We start from the raw sequence: 25555 nt of genomic DNA, 5'->3' as shown, positions 1-25555 counted from the left end.
AGCTGACAGTGCTTTCTAAATGGCTAATTTCAGCTTCTTGGTAGAAACTAAACGTGTGTTTTTTTAAAAAAAACTAAACAAAATTAGGATCACTTTAAACCTGCTGTCCCAAGTAAAACTGCTTCATGTAAAGTTTTCCTTGTATGAATCCCCATTCCCTGAAACAGGAAATAGAAGTCCTTGCTCACAGAAGTGACTTTTGAGAGTGTGAACTTGGTTGTCTTCCTTGGGAGTTTCCTCCTGCTGATTAACAGGAGCAAAACAGCTTTCAGTTTGCTGAGTTTGAAGGAGCGTATTTTTTTTTTTTAGTGCTTATATATTTTGGGCACTGAAGGGGTGATGTAAAACATTCCTTGGTTGGGCTTTGCTGATAATACACAGATGGGTTTAATTAGTCCGCTCGAGTTAGCATTCAAGATCTCAACAAAACCCATTTGTCTCCGCTGGCAATTCCAAATGCCAGTGGGATTGTAAAAAAATGCATTCCTTAACTGAGCTTTTTTTTAGTAATGGTCTGTAACAATGAATGCTGCTAAGTTGTAGCTCTTCTTGCAGACATTTTTGAATCAGATGTAGTGCTAGCTGTGAGCTGCTGGGGTTATGATGACATGGCAAAAGTTGGCTTAAGGAAGAAACACACAGATAGTTGGATGCAAGGGAAACCAATGGCTTGCTGGGATAAATGCAAAGGCTGTCTGGTTCCCTTAATGTTGCCAAGTAACTGGGAGCAAGAGAAGCGGTAAACTAAGCTCTTGTCTAAAAAAATGTCTAGCGGTATGGCATTCAAGTATTAGTCAGAACCCAAAATGTTCCTTGCATAGCAATTGTCAAGAAATATTTTTGTAAGCCGCCGTGAGCCTTTTTTGGCTGAATGGCAGGATAAAAATGCTTAAATAAATAAATTGCTGAGATAAGAGTATAGGTGTTCTTTTGGTTCTGTAGAAGATTGTCAACCTATTTTGGGGGTCTGTATTGTCTTGTGCTCTATAATACAACGAGCCAAGCTATTTAAGCCAAAGGAACAGGCAGTTAGGACGATGGTGAGTTTCGGCTGCTGTTGGCATAGTTGAGCTAGGCCTCCCTAGGCAGATGTGGACCTCTAGCAGCACTGTAGACTCGGTAATGTTTGATTAGAGAAGAGAGGGTAGAATCTGTTGAGACAGTTGCAGACCCCAAGGGCTGGGGAATTCAGGCTCTGCAATAAGGGCTGGGAAGGTGATTGAATGCATGAGATCGAAGGTCCAACCTCAGTAATTAGATTTCAGGGCCAGATTTAGGAAGATTAGTTTGGCATGCCAGTAGCAAATGACAGACCTTGTAGCACCTTTAAAAACTAATTTGATATGGGATAACTCATCAAATACAAGAGCCTACTCTTCAGAACTCGATAGAAGCATAACAGGTCTAGAAACTGATTGCAGTAAAACCGCAGTCAGTTTCTAGATGAGTTACTCTAATGTAGCAAAAACTCGTGTGACAGCTTAAACAGTTTTCTCCAACCTGCTGCCCTCCCAAGTGTTTTGGATTTCAGCTCCCAGTGTGGCCGATGGTCAGGAATGCTGGGAGTTTGTATAGTCAAAAACGTCTGGATGGCCAAGGTTTGGGAAGGTTTGAAAGGATTTTTATCACATTATGGGCTTTCCTAGTGCCCGGATAGTTGTGTTATCAGCAACAACTACACTGTGACTGACCATTGTTAATGCAGTTGTCATTGTCAGTGGTTTCTGCATTTAATTTCCATCTGTCCCCCTACATATGACCCTGAAACTCTCCATAGAACTCCATGCAACTGATGAAGTGGGATATAGTATATGAAAGCTTATTCCAGCGTAATTTGTTAGTCTTTAAGGGTGCCGCAAGAGTCTGTGAATGTTTAAATTTCTCTCAGAGTAATTAAGTTAATAAGGGGATAAATGTCACTATGAAGCTTTTACAGACTGATGTAGCTGCATGTAGCACATCTGTCCTTTGACTTGGAAGAAATCCAAAGCCTGGTTGTGTTGCATTCTTAAGAAGAGCAGGCTCTTACCCTGTTTATGATGTGCTTTGCTGGAAGAAGTACAGCTTCCCATGCACTACATTTCTGAATACCTCTGGCTCTTCACCATTCTTTTATGCACGCAAGGTTTTTCCTTGCCAAGAGTTGTATGTTACATTTTTTTATCAACTGTCCTGGATATATGTGCAAACAATCTAATTTTGTAACCCTTTTCCTTCCTTTACAGCATTGTCCAAGATATAACAGTTGGTACAAAGGTAGGCATTTCTATTACTTTCATTGCTTCAACAAATACATTGTACTGTAAGCTGTTCCTATGACAGTGATCTGTTTTAAAGCATTGGCTTTTTGTGACTGTTTCATGGTGTGAGGCTTATGCAATAGTTGTCACACTGTTGTTGTGCTGGAGCTATGGTCTGTTGGCTTTCAAGCTAGGATCCAGGAAACTGAGGTCCTTGGATGCCCCTTGGGAAGATCATTAATGGCAGGCAAGCTTCCTCGAAAAACAGTTTGCCCACTTACTATCAATTTTCCCCTGGAACATACAGCTCCAGAGAAGTACCTGTGTTCTGTGGCTCACATTCAGTTCATGTGAAGTAGTAGTGGTGAGGCCTTACTCTTATCTACAGAGAATGACAATGCAAAACAGTGTTTGCAGGAAAAACCCATGTACCGGCAAACATCAAATGATAGTCTAACTGTGAGGACGTAGTAGGACATAGTTAAAATGCAGAACTTTGTAACTGAGAAATGTACAGACAAGTAGACCACACCTCACTCCTAGTTCAGCTGGGAGAGATGGCAACCTATTCCTTAATGTGTTGCTGACGCTCCCAACTCTCTTTAATTATCAATTTTGAAAGTTTTCTGCTCAAAAAGTTTTTAATTGTATCTGAGGTTGTGCTGTCAACCTGGGGTGGGGAAGGGGTTGGGGGCCAACATTTAACTTGGGAGAAAAAGCACTGTTGGCTTTGTAGCTTTGATTACAGGGACGGGTGGCTTAGGCCTGGAAAAAATCCAATGTAGCTGGCTTTCCAGGTTTGCAAATGTTTGAGGATAGTGCCTCCATTTTGGCCCGATACTAAGAAAATGAGATTCAGGGTGTTAAAATATTTGCTGGTGCCTTACCTAGGAATTAGATACTCTTTAAAATGCTGTCCTTGTTAATAATACATGGAGGGTATAAAATTGTACTTCTGTGGCAAACATTGACTTTGGAAAAACTAGCCTGGCCCTAAATTTCTGCCTGAACTTCTTCTACTATAATAAGCAAAGAGGCTGAAATATCTGCATACTACATAATAAATGGCACAGGCTCTGCAATGTGCCTTCAGTGTACTCTGGTTGCGAGCCCTGCTAGAGAGCAATTTGCTTCGCCTGGCTGGATAGACCTGGTTTTGTAGGGAGGCCAGGATCTTTGCCATGGGAACAGCAATTATGGCTTCAGGCCCCGGGCCAAGAATGTGAGTGAAGGAATTCCAACCCTCAACTTGCATCTTCAGTTCAAAGGATACAGCAAGCTGGCTCTTGGTGGGCTTGCTGTAGCAGGCTTGTCCACATCTGTGAGCCACATGTGCTGACACAAGGGGATGTTGATTAGCACTTTTGCAGTCTGAAAATATGGGAAACACGTAGGGTATGCAGCTAACATTGCCCTACATATGAGGAGACTTCTGTTCTCTGCAAAACTTACCCTTTCTTGGTTTTTGAATGCATCTGCAACAGCGAAACAGTGAAATCCTTGTTGGGAACAGATTGCTGTCTAGCCATTGCAGCTGAAGAGAAACATTAGTAATTTGCTTCTGTAGTAACATTTGAGTCTGGAGCTACACTTGCAGTAGTAATGAGGTGGTAAGCAAGACTGTGTCTCTTCAAATTGCACGTAAGGTGTTTTCAGACGCTTCCGTGATGTAAAATAAAACACTCCCTGCCAAATGAAACACTAGCATGGCAGCAAGGAAACCTGTCCCTGTGATAGCTTGACTTTCTCCTTTGCAATGGTCTCATTTAAGGGACCATTCAAAATATAGTCTCCATCTGCAGCCTTAACTGATGATTTGCTCTGCCATCTTGTTATGCTACATGTCTAAATCTCGCCCCAAGTTACTATGGCTTTAGTATTGCGTATTGTATATTTTAGCTTTCTGTGCTTCAGTATGCCATATTTCCTACAGTCTTATTTATTCACTCAAAAATCCTGTGAAGGAGATCTTCAAAGTTGTTTTGGTTTGTCAAACCAAATAAGAATACCTTAAAATGCTGGGAAGCAAACTTGAAAACCAGACAGGAGGGATTACTCTTGGCTGAAGATGTTGCTTCCCTGCAGAATGGTGTCCACCCATCAATCTTTCCTGTTTTGTACTATCAGCATGAAAAGTAGTTTAAGCCTGTTGTTTAAGCAGGTAAGTCTTCATGTTGTACAAGGGGTTTCTAGTGCTAAAGCCATAAATAAAATCTTGTTTGGAAATATAATAACCACAAATAACAGTTCTCTAATCATTTGGCCCTCAAAGTGTTGGAGATCAATAACAAAATTGCATAAAATAGTCACCTAAAGTAGTCTGAGGGTATCATGTAGTGATAGTCAATTTAGACTAAAGGAATTGGCTTCCATTTTGAGTAGCCAGACTATAGGTTTGGTTAAAATGTTAGCTTGGTTGATTGTTGCTATTTGATTTGTGGTTTTTGTTCTGAAGGTGATCAAAACTAATAGTAATTAGTAGTAACCTTGCTTCTTCTTTTTTTTAAAATGAGTGATGACCAACTTGGGTGGCCCTTTCATGAAATAAACTGTTTACGTTGATAGAATTTGGTCCATACTAATAGACCACAGGTGAGTTAGAAATATATTTTTTCTAAGTGAAAATCAGTTCCTAGTTTTGGCTAAGCTTTGCCTACCATCTTGTGGAGTATCCACAGTTTTCAAGTGCATGGCAGGCTTTTCTGGATGGCGATGTTGATCTACTTTTTTTTCTTGGATTCATGAGCTCTTTTGGATGGCTATCCTCTCCTAAAAAATGGAATATCTGAAGCAGATGCCAAAGAAGTTCTCCTGCATTTGCAGTAAGACTTGTATTGCATTATGTGGCCTAGCTGCTATGTGATAAATTTTAGTATACCTAACCTTCCTAGAACAGGCTAGTTTCAAATGTTCCTGGTTCATAGGGCAAGATACCTTAATTTCCAACAGATAGCCACGGGCAAAGTACAACAGTTCTTTAATTTACTTCTATGGCTACAAAGGTGCTGTGAAATTGAAATAGTGGTTTTGAGAATTTGAATACCTCCACACCTCATAATTCTTGGGCCATCCCAGATCATGCATCCATGCTGCCAGTAACTATGCCCTGTCATCATGTCTGTCCCTAAAACTTCCAGTTCCATCATTGTTTTTGTCAAGCTTATGCAGTGGCGAATTTTCAAGTGCAGCTGCTGGATATGTAACAAAACTGGGCTTGAGATGCTATCTTTAGTGTTGTAACAATATTTAAGAAATGCTTTAGAACTTTGTTTGGATGGGAATCATATAGTGGCTTATAATTGTAAATGCTGACAGCAGTTAGTTGGGTGTGGAGTACCCTATCAGACAAGAATGACTGCATAACTTGGTTACTCTAAGCTCAGGAATTCTGAGCTGTTTTACTGTAGCCACACCCCTGAGATTCACTCTAAAGACACGTTTATTCTATAGCTTTTCTGCATAGGAGTCTGGGCCTTGCAAGAGAGGTCAGGTAGGACTTGTGTGTTACTGTGCTTCTCCAATCATGAACAGCACTTCAGAAAATGGGCAGAAGTTGACTAGCTACTTTAGCAGCCAACATGAGAAAAATCTAGACTTCTATACCTTTTCAACCAGCAAGTGCTATACAGCCTCATTCATGGGGATTAATCTGATGCAATTCTCCACACAGAAGAGCAAGAGTTGTTGTCCCATGGAATTTAAGGCAGTATAGAGGATATCAAAAGGGCACTTTGCCAAATTCTTTCTGCTTGGGAAAGGCAAATGAACTAGAAGCATCTGTGTGTTCTCAGTTCAGAGATTATGCTAAAATTGTGGTTAAGGAAGCTTAACTATAGTTTGCTATGATGTCTCCATTGGGAAACAGAGTTGCAGTATAGTTACAGGAGTGGTGTGCAAGCTAAAAATGGAAGTAGATGTGCAGCTCTGGATCATGATTTTCTGAGCACATGGGAGACACAAGCAGCAAGTACTCTAAATCATGGTTTGCTTATATGTTTTGAAGCTCAAACTATGGTTTAGCCTCTCTGTAGGGCTAAGGCAAACCATGTGGATATATGATTTGAGCTGCCATCTCACAAACATCCAAGGAAAATACCAGAACTGCTACTACCTATCAACAACCTATCCCTAGTAGAGTACGGTCTGCAGCATCATGGACAAATGACCAGTATCAATGCACCCATAAAAATGTGTGTGTGCCTGCCTTAATATGAAGGAGCAAAATACTTCCTTATTTACCTCAGAATTGAAATGTCACTTCAGCTCCCTGCTGTTGCTTTGTGCAAACAAAATTAAAGCAAAGGTGCTTAGTGATTCACTTTCCTGAAGCTTGCTTGGCATACTTAACCTGTTTCAGACATTAAGTAATGTTGGGAGCAGGGGGAGTGAGTGGTTATTTATATTGCAGTAACTGTTGGGTTTGTCAATTCGGTTATACATCCTTACAGATAGCGTTTCAGCTAACTGGAGAGTGCTAACAAAGATTTTTATCATGTTGAATGGGAAAAAGGACACCTAATTGGCCTGAAGAGTCTTGAGAGAAGCAACCAAACTTGGTTAACAAGGGACTGTTGTGTGCCACTTGGAAAATCTGGATAGTTGTAGAACTGAGCACTAAAAGGGAGGCACTTTCTGATTTTAAAACCAATTGCCATATCCAGGACTGGGAGAAATTCAGATTCCAGTTAGCCATATCAACAGTGAGTCTTGCTGAGCTGAAAGACACAGGCCTTAGCCTACGGTTTATCCTAGGATCGTCCCGGGGTCGTCCCTGCCTGCTCCCGGGATATCCTGTGTGTCATTTACATGAACAGGGATGACCCCGGGACGATCCCAGGATAAACCTTAGGTCTAGCTAAGGCCACAGATTCATGTATTTCAGAGGTGGATTATTTGGGGTGGGGGTCTGGGACCCACTTTCAACCTGCCCCCAGGGTGGGGTGCACTCCTGCACAACACTGCTGACTAGCAGTGGCAGCACAAACAAATTTCACCAGTTTGCTGCTGAATTTGGTGTCAAACAATTCTGGAGGGGTAGAAGGGATGGATTTCGCTCATTTTCAAGCTAAGTTTGGTCTTTTTACCCATTTGTAGCAGTTTGCTGCCAAATTCATTAGCAAACCACCAATTATTTTGCCAGTGCCTTGAATTTTGGTGGGAGCCACATGTGGCCCGAAGGCTGTGTGCGACCCCTGATTTATGTCATCAAGCTAAGTGACCTTGCAACTTGCGGGCCTTGAATTTCCCAGTTCTCACAGCTCATAAACTCCACATAGGAGTTCTAATAGGAACTTCCTTGTGGTGCTGGGAGTACTCCCAGAAGTCCCCAACAAAGCTAGTTTCCAAGGTTCCTGTTAAAACCATTAAACAGGACTGAGACCAGTTTAGATTTATAGTACTGTTTGATAGCACATTGCTAGCTATTGTTGCCTTTTCTGAGGCTAAAATCAGCTCCTCTTTAGCATCTGGTGAATATTGTGCTTTTGAACTATCTTTAGACATCTTTATTAAACTGTCTTTAGATGTCTTTATTAAAGCTATCATTGTCCCTAATCTCTTGCATATTTGCCCTGGGCATTATTTGTTGGTGGGTGGTGGTGGTGAATTACTTTTAATTACTTTAATGCCAGGTATCAAATCCAGAAGTTCATTATCTTCAACATTTCATCATTCTAAGCAAAAGGTAAAAGAATTGTGGGCAAGCAGAAATTTTGGGTCATTATCTGCCTTTGGTCTCATCTGGAATGCTGCCCCTTGGGTGCCTTTTGATCTAGCTAAACTGCCATCCACTTCAGGCGGCGGGATGGGGTGGATACACAGGTGGAATTGTAACAGCCTTCTAAGTTACAAGTGGACAACTCATGTGTAGTTCTCTTTTTGTAGTTGCAGAACACGTATGTCCTACTTGTGGGTTTCCCACAGGCATCCGTGTGGAATGGAATTATGGATTAGATGGACCTTGGTCTGATCCAGCACAGCTTCTTCTATTCATAGCATAATCTGGAGGCCAAGCTAAAAGGTGTTTCATGCTAGAGGCATTATCAATTCCAGGAATTTTGCTATCTTCAACTGACACATTTGGGTAGTGGCTGTTAAGCTTTATCCAGGTCATGTCAAAGGCTTAGATGCCTATAAGATAGGCTTGCGCAGAACTAGGGGAATATATGGAAACTACAGTACCAGCACTACCTTTTCATGGGCGTGGGTAATTCGGCCACATCCCCTGTCCCGGCAGTGTGAATTTCTCTTTCAGAAGATCCTTTTTAGAATGTGAATTGCCCATGGTCAAAGGAGCCACTGTCACCTGCCTCAGATGGAGGTGCGGTAGGCAGCCTCCTTTGGAGGCAAGTGGTTCTGCCAAGTCTGTGCTAGAGCTAGCCAATTACAGCTTATGTGTTGATGAGGAAGAATTAACTATACACATGAGTGAAGGAAGATGTCAGTACTGGAGTAGTTGGAGGCGGCAATGCCTGGATAGGTACTCAAAGCAGTCTTTATTTTGGCTGTCCCATGTGCCAGGACACACTGGCTAGATGCTGGTGATGTAATTACTTTTTGAGTACAGCCAAACCCCCCAAAAAACAATCCTTCAGTTGATCAAAGTAGGAATTTTACCTTTGCAGCATGCCAGGGAAATGAATGCGTTGGATATGAGGGAACTCTAGTCTGAGGTATTTGAGGAAATCATCCAACTGTGTTTTTTATAAGGAGTTCCCCCTGTAAAACATCTAAAAATTCCCATTAGTCTTTATTAGGATATTGAATATTTCCCCACATCAGGATTCTGTCTGTTGATCCGAACTGAAAGTTTCATTTTTGATTGGAATGGCCCCACGGCATACAATTGAAACCCCCAACCATGTGCCTACAAATTGCATTAGATTGAGATAGCCCTGTAGAATGGTAGCTGTTGTTGTTTTTTGTTTGGGCTGCAGGGTGTTGGTGTTTAGTTTCCTGTCCTGCCGTGTAGTGAAACACGCGTGAACAGTCAGCTCATAAACTACAATTGGAGGCATGAGCTGATAGAATGCACTTTCAATTGGCCAAAGCTGAAACTGTTGCATGAATTGTGTGAAGGCTCAGTTGTCACAGTTGATACAATGTCTGAAATGGGCTCAGTGTGTCCTGCATTTTTGAATCATTTTAGAATGCTAACTAGCTCACTGTTCCCTTGGGAGTGCAGTCTCCACTCAGGATGCCTTTGGGATTTTGCACCATTTAGGATGCATTCCAATGCATGTTTAGACAGAAAAAGTCCTGAAATTCCTAGTATGCTGCAGCCAGCATAACTTCCTGGAGGGGTGCTGGGAATTGTAATACTTCTTTCTGTCTAAACGTGCATAGGTTGTTTTATTATGGTTTTAATATTTGTGAACCGTCCAGAGAGCTTCGGCTATTGGGCAGTATAAAAATGTAATAAATAAATAAATAAATAAATAAACCTTAATCAGGCAAGGGCTTCTGGGTTTATACTAGGCATAGGCAACAATTCCAGTAATCCTTGACCATTGGCTGGGCATGCAGTGTGTTGTGATCCAAAATACCTGGTGGGCATCAAGTTCCTTACGGTGGGTTTATGCTAAAGTTCTGGGTAGGTTATTTTTTTTTCTAGCCTGCCTGTTCTGGCTGGCCTCCTTGGGTTTTTGTGACAAGATAAGACTGTGAGGTAGTCTGTTTCATAGTGTTTTGTAAACACAGTTTATATTTGTAAATATATGTTCTCTCGGCTCCCACAAAATGGATACCCATCCTACTTGCAACTGCTGTTCAACCATCCCCATATCCAGTGCTTTTAGAGCAATGATGATGCTTTTGAGATCCCACAATGCCTGTTAGCAGTAGCACAGGCTTCCTCTCTCTGCCACCTTGAAGGCACCGTAGGCTGAGAACTCAGGAAAGTCAAACAATAGCTTGTGTTCGTAGGTGCTTTCAATCTGTTTGTCGAGTCTGCCTGTTTTGGACTGACAAGAATATTTAGTAAATTTATGCAATGACATTTTCCCCTCAAACTTCCACTCAACATTATGTACAGATCTACAGATGAATAATAAACTGTAATGTAAACTAGCCATTCTTGAAATTTGGATAATGTAATTTTTTTGACGTACTTAGTGTGTTCCTTGAAAATGGCAACAAACTTTCTTCTGGATTACCTTTGGTCTCAAAACAGCATCTGTCTTCTGAAGGGCAGAGGTAATGCTTGTGGAACCCTGCTTATATTTCTGGTTTTCTCAGAATTGCATGTCCATTTGATTTTGAATATTACAACCTTGAAGACTTGGAGACTTCCGGTCTCCAAGAACAAACTAAAGACGCAGATCGATCAAGTTTCTCGAGTGGAAAAGGAGGCTAAATAAAGCCATATCTCACAGAGAACTGTTGAGTTGCAGTGGAATTGTTGCAGCCAACTTAGGTGGGTTTGGGGAATCTTGTAAGTGCTTTGTTAGTAGGTCATTCTAGAAGCCACACTATAACAGCATTGGAATTGCCATTTTGGTATACTGCCTTCAAAGTTGTGGTTAAAATACCTTCCTCTGGCTTAGCACTTTGGTAATAAAGTCTTCATTGAACAGCCTCCTGCCTCAGACAAGCTCAGAAACGTTTACTGTCAAACTCATTTTCACTTGAAAGTTTTCTCTGCAGCCTCTAGGTCCGCACAGCAAGTAGGTATGAACTGATAACTTTATTACGGTGCAGCTTGAGCCATTCATTTTAGAAGCTGCTACTCTCAAAGGAACAATTCCTTTCCCCATGGGCGATCATCTATAACTGCAGGAGAAACCATATTTGGAAGAACACTCCCTTTCAGAAATGAAGTTCAGTTTTGTGTGGCTTAATTGGTCTGCACATCGGCTTCCTTTCCGAATGTCCGTAGCATTTTCCTACCTTAACGTCAGCAGTGAAGCATGGCAGCTTCGGAGCGGATAGGACTGCTGCTGTTCTTAACTTCTTCCCTCATGCTGCAAAGCCAAGCTGTGGCTCTCCTTATTTCCTTTGCATTGAGGAAGGCAGGCTGCTTCCTTAAAGCAAAACCTCAGGCTGTAAGGCCATATCTGTGGCAGCGTTAAATGCCTCCTTAGGTTCATGTCACAGTTGTGCAGAAGTAAGTTTAGCTCTGCCTTGTGTGCGTTTGCACGGTGCTGCAGCCAGTCCAGTCTTGCTGATGTTCCTACAGTGCATGTTAGTAGCATTCATGCGTCCTACTCTCAGGTGTTCACTTCGTCATTCTACGCCTGAAAATGGAATGGCCAACTGTAGGTTTTGAGAAACTTCAACTACTAGCAAGAAAAGTATTGAGGGCAAGCTTAAGTACAAGGGCTCTAAACAAATACATACAATGCCAAAGCTGCCTTAACTTTAAAAGGATGTAATTAGCAACGACATTAAAATTGTGTTGCTAGGCTTTCAGTGTATCCTAATAGCCCTTCCTTGTTTTGACTGTGTCCAAGAAGGTATCTCGCATAGCAAGTCCCTCTTTCAGAAAATAAACGTTACCCTTGGTTATGGGCACTGTTGGAGTAATACTGCTCAGTGGGTTGGAAAATCAACCTTTCCCCTTACTTCCCCCACCCTTCTGCTCAGTTTCTCTACCATTTCGATTCTGGATCGTCCTCCTGTTTCCACCGTACCTGAGTACAATTTAGCAAAGTGCTGTCAACTTACTTTTTTTCCCTTTCTTGTTTCTCTTCCAGCGGGGATCTGACGAACTTTTCTCTACTTGTGTCACTAACGGACCCTTTATCATGAGCAGCAACTCTGCTTCTGCAGGTAACATTGCTAGGCCAAAGAATTTAGCTCTCCCTAAGGGCATGGGCCTAGTGGAGGCTAGCCATCTTCCCTTATAGCTCCCTGACTGCTGGTTTCAGTCAGCTTTGTAAGAGTAGAGTGCATCAGAATGCCCAAGACTAGCTGCTGGGTTGATGGGTTTCGGTAGACGGCGCCCTCCAGAGCTAATACCCTGACCTGTCTACCTAGATCATCATATAGTGTTCATGCTAATGAAGTATCCTGCACAGCTTTAAAACAGCAGGTAAGGGCCACTGCTAGCAGAAGAGAAGGTTGCAAGCATAAATTCCAGCACCCTGATACTTGGAATTTAGCTTAAGTAGTATGTTTAAGGACCTGTTGGCATGCTGCTAGGATCTCTGAAAATGGGGTGCTTCTTGACTCTTGGGAACCTGGCTTTTGATACTGGCCTTCCCCCCCCCCCCCCCTTGACTCTCACTGTTGTGCCTGCAGTCATGATTGACTCGAAGCTCCCTCTTAATAGTAATATCTTTGCAGTATTTGAATGTTGGATGTTGGACTGTTTAGTGGCCCACTGCTACGGAATGACTTTCTGCTGATACTGACCCAAACATTTTGCAGAACTAGTTAAGACCTGTAGGTCTAGCACTTGCCAATTAGCTGGTAAGGCACAAGGGATTTTTTTAAAAGTTTGCTTTCCTTTATTATCTTGCACCTCCCTTCTCTGTAGCCTTAGCCCTCAGGCCTGGGAGGCCTGTGAATCTGTAAGTTTATGGTTAGCTGTTGGTTAATGCAGTGTCACATGAGGGCAGAATGCAGCTCAGAAGCTCTACTTGTTGGCATTCCAGCAGCTTTTATTAGAAGCCTAAATTCATATTTCCAACTCCCAGGATCTCAATTGTATTGGAGGGTGGCAGCTTCAGAATATGAGCCACACACTGTGGACCAAACAGAGCCACCTAAAAATAGCATCTTTGTGGTCTTCTCTCCCATGCCATAGCTGTGATTTGTAGTGCAACTCATGCAGTTCATTCCTGGCACTGGCTTAGTCTGGTGTAACCAACTCTCCATCACATTTAGAAGAAGCACATCATAGTGCTATGCCGTGCATCACAACAGTGGCATGGGGAAAGACACCATGCCTGATGCATGTAAGCCAACCCTGAAAATACTGCTTGTCCACCAACTCTAAATGTGACATCTGTCAAGTTTGTGAAAAACTATAAGCTGTATTGCAGGCAACTCAAATATAAATTAGCCATGACCCCCCAGATTATAAAATCTCTGGGATACAGCATGTGCTGCTGAACAAGTGCCCCCTTCCCAACTGCATTTGGAGGGGAAAGAAAGGGTCACAGTGTTGTATAGCTGGGGGTTTAAAAAAGTCAATATGCAAACATTACAGAGTTGTTGATACTTGCGTTGTGTAACCAGCTGGCATGCATGTTCTCAGACTGTGCGTAAACCATCCTGAGGCACAACTGGCTGCAACAGCTGTGTTGCTTCTGCCAACTACCAGTTACACTGGTGTAAGACAGGCACAGACTAGACCCGTGTAGGAGATGGAACCCTAGGGAAGCCTATATTTAAATTGTGGGTGAGTGGAGCAGTTTTACATATGCTTGGCATCGGTAATCGGTCCAAGTATTGGAGGATGGCTCCTCTGCCTTTTACTGCTGCTGCTTGTAGCAATATGTAAGGAATACAATACACAATACATGCAATACTTCTTGGATTGCTTTTGTGTGTGTTAAACTCTGCATTTGCCTATCTGGCCTTGTTCGAATAGTTATATTAGGCTGCTATCAGAACTGGTCTATTTCTAATAATGACAGGTCTAAATTGTGTCTGGAGGTATAAACTCGGATCGTAAAATAGAAGACCTAATGCTAATTGCTGTTTACATACTTGGAGCAGAAGCTGTGAAGCAAGAACACAACTTCAATGTGTGAAAAGTGCTGTGTCTGGTTTAACTGGGCCAGAGACAAAACTTGTTCCTGTTTCATCTCTTTCCAGCCAATGGAAACGACAGCAAAAAGTTCAAAGGTGACAGCAGAAGTGCAGGAGTTCCATCCCGAGTAATCCACATCCGTAAACTCCCCAGTGACGTTACAGAAGCTGAAGTGATTTCCTTGGGGCTGCCATTTGGCAAGGTCACAAATTTACTTATGTTAAAAGGAAAGAATCAGGTATGTAACTCATCTACACATGAGCCTTTAACTTAAAAACTATTGCTCTATCATAGCACATTCTTCCCCATCCTGGTGCCCCAGATCTGTTGGACTAAAACTCCCATAATCTGTAGTCAGAGTACTGGGAATGATGGGCATTAGACACCAACACATCTCGAGGGCACCAGGTTGGAGAAAGATGTCAGCAGGTTTTGACTTCAGCTATAGAAGCTTCAACTTCAAATCAAATCATTTGATTTATTTATACACTTCATAGAATCATAGAATAGTAGAGTTGGAAGGAGCCTATAAGGCTATCAAGTCCAACCCCCTGCTCAATGCAAGAATCCACCTTAAAGCCTCCCTGACATGTGGTTGTCCAGCTGCCTCTTGAAGGCCTCCAGTGTGGGAGAGCCCACGACCTACCTAGGTCACTGGTTCCATTGTCATACTGCTCTAACAGACAGGAAGTTTTTCCTGATGTCCAGCCGGAATCTGGCTTCCTGTAACTTCAGCCCGTTATCCCATGTCCTGCACTCTGGGATGATCAAGAAGGTGTTGCCCTGTACAAAGTGGCTTACATAATAATAAAAGTACTAAACAATAAAAAATGCAACTTAAAACCAATATTGCAGCTGCTTGTAATGAGTGAATAAAATCTTTTACATGGTTACAGTTTTATCTCAGAAGCAGGGCTAATAATGGGTCTGTGGATTAATCCAGGAATGGAGAACCTCAGGCCTACGGCCCTTCCTCAGATGGCCACACCCGCTTTCCCCCATCACCAGTCAGTTGCTGTTTTCCCAGCTTCTGTGCAGATGTCAGTAATTCTGAAAGGTTTAAATGCCTCTTCTAAGGCTTAGTTACTGGCAATAAGAGCTTTAAACTACAGTGGGCCTGTTCAGACAACACGCTAAGCCATGGTTAGGCTGCAAACCCTTTTGCAGCAGATTGTTAGCCATAATGTTTAGCTCAAAATGCATAGCCACCATGGCTTAGCGTGTTGTCTGAACAGGGTCGACATGATATTGCCCATGCCTAAGCATCAGCACTTAACCACCTTGGTTAATCCTGCAAGCCACCCAGAAAATTGCAACATCAAAAGGCAAAGATAAAAAAATGACTTTTTTTAATTGCTGTGGTAGAAGAGGGCAATTCAGAGCTGAAGTGGATGCATGTTGGTCTGAGGGCAGCAGCTGTGCAAGGATGAGAGTTAAAAATGCAATAAGCAGGCCTACTCTAAGGAGGGATGGAATTGAGACAGCACAACCAGACACCAGTGTTGGTCACCAAGTGCACATGCCATGCTCGTGTGCTCCCCTCATGGCATGGATTCTGGTTCAGAGACTTTCCAGGTTCTCTCTAGATAGAGCTGGAAAAGAACCCAGTTCAAAACCCTGAAGAGTCTCTGCCAGTCAGTGTGGACAAGGGGTGGGGAACCTTATTGAGTTGGGCACGGGCTGATTGTCCACCTCCCTCAGGCCTAATGCCAAGGGGGACTTCCGCTCCTCTCGCTGGTGCTTCAGTTGGGGGATTGTGCCTTGCTCCATGCAGGCATTCCCTTGCTGGGAAAAGCCTGGGTGAAGCAAAGCCACCTCCAGCTGAGGTGCCCGCTGGAGGAACGCTCCTTCCGTCAGCACCTTGGTCAGGGATCCAGCTCAGCCAGGAAATGCCTAGGCGTGGAGAGGCTTACTTGAGGGGCTTACTTTGCTCCTCCACGTCTCCCACTTGAGGTTTTGTGGGGAGTTGAGCAAACACCTCAAAGCACTGGATACGTGTGCAGCAGCATCACTCCCATGTGGGCGAAGCGAAGGAGGAACAAAGTGATTGAGTTGTTCTTCTGCCTCTCGCGCCTATGAGGCGGCAGGTCTTCGGGGATGGGCTCACCAGAATTGGACCTGCCGGTCTGTGGCTGTATGTTTCCTAGACCCATGTTCTTGGTTGAGGACTCTTGTAAAAGTTTTAGGTACTGAGACCTAATAGCTGGCTCATGAAAGGAGGTTGTGCTTGAACATGAGGAAATTAGACAGGTAGCTTAAACCTAGGCTAGAGAAGGCTGCCCAACTCCCAAGGATTGAACCCTTATAAAATCAGAGGGCTGCTTTATGACTTGATGCACCTGGGCACCATGACCCTTGCCTGTCCTCCCTGCAAGTCCCTAAACTAAGTCTCTTCAGGCAGGCCAAAGCATGGTCCTGGTTATCATTTGGTATTTAAGGGCCCTGTGTGTAAAAACAGCTTGATCATCAATCCAACAGCAGTGCTTGGGTTAGGAATACTTGCGCTTTATGTGTCTGCGTTGTATTCCGCCTTGATTCAGAGGGAGAGGTGGGTAACAAATACATTTATTATAATTTATTATTTGTCATTCCTTACTAGGCTTTCATAGAAATGAACACTGAGGAAGCCGCTAACACCATGGTGAGCTACTACACCACGATCACTCCTGTCCTCCGGAGCCAGCCCATCTACATCCAGTTCTCCAACCATAAAGAGTTGAAGACCGATAACTCTCCAAACCAGGCGGTGAGTCAAGTTGTAGAGTATTGCCGCCACGCTGTGCCTTCTTAGCCATGTCCCATTACTTGGACTTGCTGTGGAAGGAAACAAGCCATGGGAACTTGTGGCGGAAAGAGGTGTGGAACTTCTACGGAGTTGTCTATAACACAATCAAGGAAAGTGGGTTGGAGAGAACATACGAAATTGCCACGCTGGGTCAGATCAAAGCATGCCATGAAGCTAATTCTCTTTTCTATAGTGCTACAAAGTGTTCAAGCATCACATTGTCCTTACAGCAATCTTGTAAGTTACATTAGTAAATTATGTTAGTAATTTACTCCCATGCTGCAGGTGGAAAGACAGTTGAGAGTAGCTTGTCTAGCACTGCCTAGTGAATTCATGGTGGAGGCAAAACTAAATCACAGTCTGTTAACACACATACTGGTGCTGAGGTTAAAACTAGGGTAGTGGGTCTGCACATGTGTCTCCCGTCTGATGCTCTGAAATGTTTCACTCCACAGCGTGCTCAGGCAGCCTTGCAAGCGGTAAACTCAGTTCAGTCCGGGAATCTGGCACTCTCTGCCTCTGCTGCAGCTGTGGATGCCGGCATGGCCATGGCTGGTCAGAGTCCAGTCTTGAGGATTATCGTGGAAAACCTCTTCTACCCTGTTACCCTGGATGTCCTGCATCAGGTGAGAGGTGGCCTCCAGACTTCTCTCAGGGGCCGGCATGTGACAGAACTGCCCATAGCGACTTGCATAGCAAGTAACCGGGAGCAGAGGGGTGTGTGTGTGTTGTATCTGGTCTCCTTGATTGACCCCCTCAGTACTTTCTCCTTAGGTACAGTTGACTCAGATCAGAGGCAAACTTATACTTGCATCGTTACAGCACCACCTTCAAGATGTCATTCCTTTCCTCAAAGAAGCCCAAGGTGGTCAATCTAGTGACATGCTTTTATCTTCACCACAACCTTGTGAAGTAGGCTAGATTTCTATTGGTCCCAGATCATCTGTTGAGCTTCTGTATTTTGGATTTGGGTCTCTGCAGTCAGCCCCAACACTGCCACTGCACCAGGGGTGGAGAACCTCAGGCTTGGGGGGCCAAAACCAGCCCTCCTGGTGTTTCAAACTGGCCCCTGAGTTCTTCAGAACCCCATGCCCCTTTCCCCTGGCCCCATCCCCTTTTGGGGGGGGGGGTTCTCAGCTGTTCTGCAATTCTTCCCCCCCCCAATTCTGAAAGGTTGAAATGCCTCTCCTAAGGATTATTTACTGACTGTAAGTGCATTAAGCTACAGTGTGCTGATACAATTGATGTATTGGCTGCACCTCGTCTGCCTTTGACCTGTCCCTTTGGCCTTTAGTCCCACTCCCCACTGGAATGCAGCCCCCAACTGCTTCTCCAAAGTGGGAATTAGCTCTTGAGCTGAAAGAGGTTCTGCACCCGGGCACTGCACTAAACTGGCTCTTATTAGTTAAATGTGGTTTTAGGCCAGGGATGAGAGAGCCTTTCCTGTTCAGAGGCCCAGTCTACTTACTTTAAATGTAATTCGGGGGCCCTTGTGACAGTTGTTCCTTGGCCTATAGGGTGCTGGTACCTGTGTAGAGGTCTATACTCCCGCGTGAGCATGAAATCTTTACTAACTAAGCTTTCCAGATAGCTGTAGTCCTTATCAGAACAAGGAGTGGAGTGTGAGCATTCTCTGGTAATGTCTCTGCGGGGTGGGGCAGAGGGGAACCCAGAGGAGAGGGTGCGGGGTGCTCATAAATACCGATCACTATCACTAGCAGTGCGAACAAGAGTCAAAACATGGGATTAAAGGTGCTGTTCTAGCTGGGGTTTATGCTGTTTTAGACACATTAACTCCTTGTACAAAGATGGACTTTGTCCTTCAGCCCTTCCCAGGGAATGTCAAAGGGCTAGACGGGAGGAATCTGCTCCTTTGCTTCTGTAACTTGCTTAACAGCAGGCAACTCTTTAAAACAACACCTTCAGAATTCATAAAAGCCTCCAGCAGTTTCCGCACTTGAGCTCTTGCTACAAGAACGGGACTCTGAACCAGCTGGGCCCAGGAGTCAGCTGTTCAGATCAGCACTGAGGGAAGTGGTGGGGTGGGGACAGTTCCCACCGAGAAGGAGAAGCAGGAATATCCGTAGGCTCCTTTTCATGTTTTCTCTGGCGCCATCTAGAGTTGCCAGGCTCAGTTCAGGCTAGTGCCTTGTGGAATTTCAGGGAAAGCGATCTGCCACGTGCGTCTTGGGAGAAGCTTCATTGTGTAGAATTCTTCCTTCTAACTAACAGATTGGTCAGTAGCTGCAGTCTCTAGTGGCACTTTCAGACTCTCCTTTCAGGCAGGAGTTGCAGTGGTGCCGTCCTGGGTTGAGACCTTTGTTTTGGTGCCGTGTGGATGTGACGATGCCCTTCCACTGCCTCTGTGTGTGGCAGAAAATGCTCCAGGAGGGCACTGCATCCAGAATGGCTCTGTACGACTTTCTCAACTTGTTTTGTGTGTGCGCAGATTTTCTCCAAGTTTGGCACAGTGCTGAAAATAATCACCTTCACCAAGAACAACCAGTTCCAGGCGCTCTTGCAATATGCAGACCCTATGAGTGCCCAGCATGCCAAGTTGGTGAGTTCCCTTTGCCTTTATCCCTTCCATTCTGATTTGCCTTCAGAGCCCAGTGGAAGCATATTACAAGAAGCAGTTATGTAGATGAAGACATGAGAATCGGGCAAGGGGGGGGCGCGAGGGGACAAGTGTTAACCTAGGTGTATCAAGCATAATCTCAGATACTGTTTGGTCTCAAAGTGGAAATCTGTGGACTTTAGGAAGCAGAAGTCAGAGAGAATATGCAAGCCTTATCAATTCGGTCTATGGTTCCGACATAAAATAAGACACCAGTTAAAAAGAAAAGAGTTCCAGTTCCTAGCAGCTCCTAGTAACTACTGGGAAGGGGGATGCATGCAATGAGGTTATAGTCACCGTCATCAAACACACACACACACATACACATATACACACACACACACACACACACACACACACACACACACACACGGTGCTCCTCTTTCATATTTCAGGAAGCAGGGGCATGTTTTTCTTTTTCCCACCCTCCAAAATGCAGCAACGTAGCTATTCTTAGGTTGGCCTGGCAGCCCTCCAGTACCGTATAACACAGCAGGGAAAGACCTTGAGGTGGAGATGAAAAAGAGGCCCTTTTATCTTTCTCCTGAAACTGCCCTCGTGCCTCCAGAGATGACTAAAGAGGAGCACTCCCTGTAGGGGATTGGGGATATACTGAAACACTGTTTTCAGTGTGGTACAAATAGCTCTTGGCACTCGGTGTAACTCTCAAGGATGCAAGAATTGAATACTCAGCCGGTCTGACAGAGCCTCCAAGTCGTTGCATGCCACTCTTTGGACAGTCCTTTAAAACCGTGTTCTCGAGAATGCCCCCTGGACACCCCTTGAGTGTCTAGAAATCTTTCCGTGAAGTGCCCTTGTTGACTCGGATGTGATGAGTCCTCTGCTTTGGTTCCCTTGCAGTCTCTTGACGGGCAGAACATCTACAACGCCTGCTGCACGCTCCGCATTGACTTCTCCAAGCTGACAAGTCTCAATGTGAAATACAACAATGACAAGAGCAGAGATTACACTCGGCCAGACCTGCCTTCTGGAGACAGTCAGCCTTCCCTCGACCAGACCATGGCAGCTGCTTTTGGTAAGGGGCTGCGTGACGGGGCGGGGCTTAGGACCCTGTGCTGTGAGTCAGCAAGAGTCCGTTTTATTTATTTATTATTGCATTTCTATACCGCCCAATAGCCGAAGCTCCCTGGGCGGTTCACGAAAATTAGAATCTTCCATTAGCTGTGTGCTCATTGGCTGGCCTTGGGCAAGCCACTCTCGGCCTGGAATATTGGCCTGTCTTACAGAGTGGCTGTAAGGGCTTGTCGATGCCACGTATGTGAAGCACTAGTATTGCTACAAGCCTCCTTTCCACGTTCTGCTTGTTTTGTGAGGTGGAGCGTGTTTGCGGGAAGCATCCCCTGTTGCTCCAACGGCACTAACTGCCAGCACTATGTGCGCTTCTGCGGTAGCTAGGAATACAATTCACGCAAAACGCAAATTCCGAAACCAGAAAGCTGATCAGAACAATACAAGTCAACGCTAGCAGACCTTTTCCTATTCAGTTCTGGATACTTCCGTGTTGGTGTTCTCAGGGTTCTCAAAGGGCCAGGCGTTTGGGGCAGCATAGTTGAGGGAATCGAGGGCAGGAAAGAAACTGGAGAGTTGACTTTCAAGTGGCAGGTTCAAGAGGGGGTATCTGAAGAGTAAACAGATTTGGTGTGGCAGAAGCGTTTCCTGAAGCAGGCTGTAGTCCACAGGAGCTTATTCCACAATTTTAAAAGTACCACAAATGTGTGCAGCCTAGCAAGGATATGTGGTGGTTTCATATCCAGGATAGCTGCCTATCCTTCTCTTGGATCCCTTTAGGGTAACCTGCACTGTAACTGTTTAAAAAAATTAATTAGCAGCAGCCTTTTGATGAGGCTTTCTCCTAGGCTGTGTCTGCAGGATCACTGAAATGATTTCTTGCTTCAAGTGGTTGGCTACCACACTGCAGCCATGGCCAATCTCGTTCCAGCAGGCAGCAAAGTTTTATCTCCTCCTCTGTGGAAGGCAGGAGTCCTCCAGGATGAGGCAGCGTAGTGTCATTCCTCTGGGCCAGTGTGCTTGGGTCCGGCACGATGGTGCAGATCAGCCGTGAAGCAGCCGCCCAAATCATGCTGCTAATTAGTGGCAGCAAAGTTCTTCAACATGGGACGTGGGCAATTCACTGCCACAAGATTTATTTATTTATTTATTTATTTATTACGTTTATGTACCGCCCCATATCCAAAGCTCTCTTGGAGGTTTACAAAAGTTAAATACACTGAACATTTAAAAATGTACAAAATTTAAAACCAAAAACATAAAAACAACAATATAAAAACAACTGTATCCATTTAAAAACAACAGTTCTGGGGTCCGTTAGAAACATGCTGTTAAATGCTGTTAAAATGCCTGGGAGAAGAGAAAAGTCTTGACCTGGCGCCGAAAAGATAACAATGTTGGCGCCAGGCGAGCCTCATCGGGAAGATCATTCCACAGTTGCGGGGGCCACCACCGAAAAGGCCCTCTCCCTTGTTGCCATCCTCCGAGCTTCCCTTGGAGGAGGACCTTAGATGTTGAGCGCAGTGTACGGGTAGGTTCATGTCGGGAGAGGCGTTCCGTCAGGTATTGTGGTCCCAAGCCATATAGGGCTTTATAGGTTAAGACCAGCACCTTGAATTGGGCTCAGAAACATATAGGCAACCAATGCAAGCGGGCCAGAATCGGTGTTATATGGTCAAACCTCCTTGTTCCAGTTATCAATCGGGCTGCTGCATTTTGCACAAGCTGCAGTTTCCGAACTGTCTTCAAAGGCTGCCCCTTATTAGGTTGCTGTGATCTAATTTGGAGGTTACCAGAGTATGGACGACTGAAGCTAGGTTATCCCTGTCGAGATAGGGGCGTAGCTGGGCCACCAACCGGAGTTGGTAGAAGGCACTCCGTGCCACTGAGGCCACCTGAGCCTTAAGTGGCAGAGATGGTTCTAGGAGAACCCCCAACTACAAACCTGCTCCTTCAGGGGGAGTGCAACCCCATCCAGAACAGGTTGAACACCCACCATCCAGTCAGAAGAATTTGTTGTTGGCCACCAGCTTGGATAGCTTTGGAGCAGGGATATTGAACCACAGGCCCATAGACTTCGGGGTTTGCCAGATGGTCGTGCCGACACCCTGTTCCATCAATCGTTCCCTGGTTTTGGTGCACTTTCTCCCCTATCATCAAAAAGTTGAAATATAGGCTCAGCTGCTTTCATGAAGAGCTTTAAGCTGCTATATGTTGAAGCTTTTGGTAGTTTGGCCCCACCTACCACTACAATGCAACCCCCAAGAGCTTCCCCGAAATGGAATTCTGGTCTTCTGGCTGAAAGAGATTTGGTTCCCCCTGCTTTAGAGGGAGACTAGACAAACTTCTGGTGGAGCAGCAGCAGAAGTCTGTAGGTGACTACTAATCATCCAACTTCGAAGGCCAGCCACATTTGAATACCCAATCTATGGGGTGGGGGTGAACAGTAGGACCAGGCTGTTGCCTTCATGCGCTGCTTGTGGGTTTCCTGGAGACAGCTGGCCAGCCACTGTGGTAAACAAGGTGTCAAACTAGATCAGTGGTGTGCAAACTGGTAACCTTCTAGATGTTTTGGGCTACAATTCCCATCAGCCCTAGCCAGCATAGCCAATGGTGAGAGTTGTTAGGCCGAGACATTTGGAGGACCACAAGTAGCCCTCTCCTGGACTAGATAGACCGTTGTTCTGATCCAGCCAGGACTGTTCTTTATCCATTAGAAGCGGGTGCATTTGTTTATTTGAAACATTCCCACGCCACCCTTTATCTCACGAGATTCCAGGGTAATCTACAATTTAAAAAAATACATTTCAAGTACAAAGGCAGCTGAGGTTACAGAAATTAAAATGGCTGGGTAAAAGATATGTCTGAACCTGCTGCTGAAAAGATGCAAATTAAGCACCAGGGATGCCTCTTGAGGGAAGGTGTTCCAAAGCCCAGGATGCCACCGCAGAGGGAGTCCTCTCCTTTGTCATTGCAAGGCTCTCTTCTGTTAAAGAAGGCACTTGGAATAGGGCCTCAGTGGAGTAGTTTAGAGGCACAAGGCACTTGGGTGGGATTATGCCACCTTTAAGTTAAGAGATGCCTTCACAGTCTTGTTGGCAGGGGAGGGGAAGAGAAGTGATACCCACCAGCCAGGTGTTCAGTGGAGCTGCTTTGTTAGAAAGGTAAGCCCTACTTGGGAAGGGTTGCTTCTGAAGTATGGGCTACCTTAATTGCAGATGATGGAGCTTCTCTTGTCCCCGTGAACTGAGTAACCGGTCTCTTTGCTCTCGTTGTAGGTGCTCCCGGGATCATTTCTGCCTCTCCTTACGCAGGGGCTGGCTTCCCTCCTGCTTTTGCAATTCCTCAAGCTGCAGGTACTGTTTTTTCAAACTCCAGTTACCTTTCCAAACACTGCTTGTGGTTTTGCTGCACAAATGTTAGCCACGTCCCCCCCCCTCCCTTTGGTTGTTTGGGCTCCCAAAGTGTAAGCAACCGATCAGGGACAACAATCTGAAAGGAGAACATTTAAGGAGTCCTGTAGCACAATCCCAAAGTCTTGGGATTACGTGTCCTGTGAAGATCCTGCCCCGCCATGTAAGTCTTATTTTCAGAAGTGGGCGTTTCCTGTGCCCAAAGCCCCCTTGAGTGCCGTGCCTCAGCCTAGTTCCCCTGTCCTCAGACCTTGTTACATTACTTACTCACACTTTATCTTCCATGTCTCAGACAAATTAGGGCCAGAATACTGAGATACCAGGGATTGGCATTGTCTCATATCGTGCCTTTCTTAAATACCCTTGGTTTTGGGGGTTTTTTCCCCCCTTCTAAACAGTACTTTTGAATGAATTTGGCTTTAGTTGCTTAGGTGGACCTCTGTTCTTGGGAGCATAACCTGAGGAAAGCAGGCAGGAACAGCCTGGAAACTAATACCATGCCCCCTCCAGGACTGTCCATTCCATGCCCCCTCCTTTCTCTCCCCCCTCAACAGAGACTGAGCACCGCACTGAGCGTGCTCTGTCCTCATTGGGCTCTGTTCCCTCCCCCCTATGATGTTTTTAGTACTTTAGCTACTTCTTAAGGGCCTGGGGTTGGCTGCAAGGCTTCCCCCCCTGCCTCCTGTTTAAGATCCTAAAGCCACTACTCAACAGAGCTCAGCCTCATGACTAGGTTGGAGCAACAACTAATTCTGGCTGAGGAAAAACTACGCTTTGGCTAAAGCATTATACAGATCTATCAGTTGGGGAGAGGGGAATAAGAGTTCCTGGAACTTGATAGTCCTGTGGTTGCTGCTGCTTCAGGAATTCTTAACACAGCGGCAGCATTGGGTGAAAATGTCTGTAGTGCAGAATTGCCCAATCTCCCAATAGCACCCTTTCCCAACCTGGTAGCCTTCAGCTGTGTTGAACTCCTGGCTGGGGATGATGGATCAACACAGCTGGAGGGTACCAGCTAGGAGGCTGCCTTAGAGTGACTCTGGATGGATTCTGTATTTTTAGAGCTTGCTGCACACAACAATCCAAAGGGTTCCCCCTGACAGGCCCATGTACTGATCATGCTTGAAACATGCACCTGTTTCTTCCTCCTGTGTATGCCATAGAAATGTGGCAAAACCAGTTGTGCCTCTCCCGTGCAGCATCCGTGGATGTGTGTGCTGTGGTGTACAAGAGGAGAAAGTTGTGTGCTCTTCACATGTTTGTGTTTCAAGCGAGTATGCAAATAGCAGCACCAAAATAAGGGCATTAAAATAAGTCTTGTGTCTAGCTGCCTGCATTGGGATGAGATCCCTCGCAAATTGCTGGAATGTGCACAATTGTGGTTTGGTATGTTGTGCATGATCAAAGAATGAGGCACTTCTGGCATGCATTGGTGAAAATACCTTACGAATGCACTGCTTTGTGTGTCATCCCCCTGTCCTGCTTCCCCCCTCTGTGGTGGATTTACTTAAACATGTACAAGTTGGCAGAACTTGCTTAAAACCAGATGTCTGATTTGCCCTGCACCCAAGGAGAGCAAAATGGATCCTTCCCCCCCCCCCCCATGTCTATTGTGTCCATCAAAAGCTGAGAGCAGAGTAATGAGCAATACCAGCTCTGGAGATAGTGGAGCCCATTAGTGATCCAGCTGTCTGGTTTTTGAGTGCTTGTGCAAGGGAGAATGGGGCACCGAAGTGTACTCCCTTTAAGAAACACACGGGTCAGAGTTGCTCA

General features: G+C 44.9%; 1 protein-coding gene across 2 annotated transcripts in view; it reads left to right on the top strand.

The window, feature by feature from the left end:
- PTBP1 (polypyrimidine tract binding protein 1) overlaps positions 1–25555 on the top strand; it is a 43324-nt gene that overhangs the window by 4429 nt on the left and 13340 nt on the right. The window contains exons 2-9 of one of the 2 annotated variants that reach the window (XM_063147253.1): positions 2226–2256; positions 11933–12008; positions 14004–14176; positions 16538–16684; positions 17179–17349; positions 19173–19283; positions 20202–20376; positions 23648–23725. In XM_063147253.1, coding sequence (XP_063003323.1) covers positions 2226–2256; positions 11933–12008; positions 14004–14176; positions 16538–16684; positions 17179–17349; positions 19173–19283; positions 20202–20376; positions 23648–23725 — 962 coding nt within the window. The remainder of the gene's footprint in view (positions 1–2225; positions 2257–11932; positions 12009–14003; positions 14177–16537; positions 16685–17178; positions 17350–19172; positions 19284–20201; positions 20377–23647; positions 23726–25555) is intronic. The other variant, XM_063147254.1, reaches the window with a different exon arrangement.

This window comes from Elgaria multicarinata, chromosome 23, assembly GCF_023053635.1.
Source record: "Elgaria multicarinata webbii isolate HBS135686 ecotype San Diego chromosome 23, rElgMul1.1.pri, whole genome shotgun sequence".
Taxonomy (NCBI): domain Eukaryota; kingdom Metazoa; phylum Chordata; class Lepidosauria; order Squamata; family Anguidae; genus Elgaria; species Elgaria multicarinata.
This window is presented reverse-complemented; position numbering and strand designations above follow the sequence as displayed.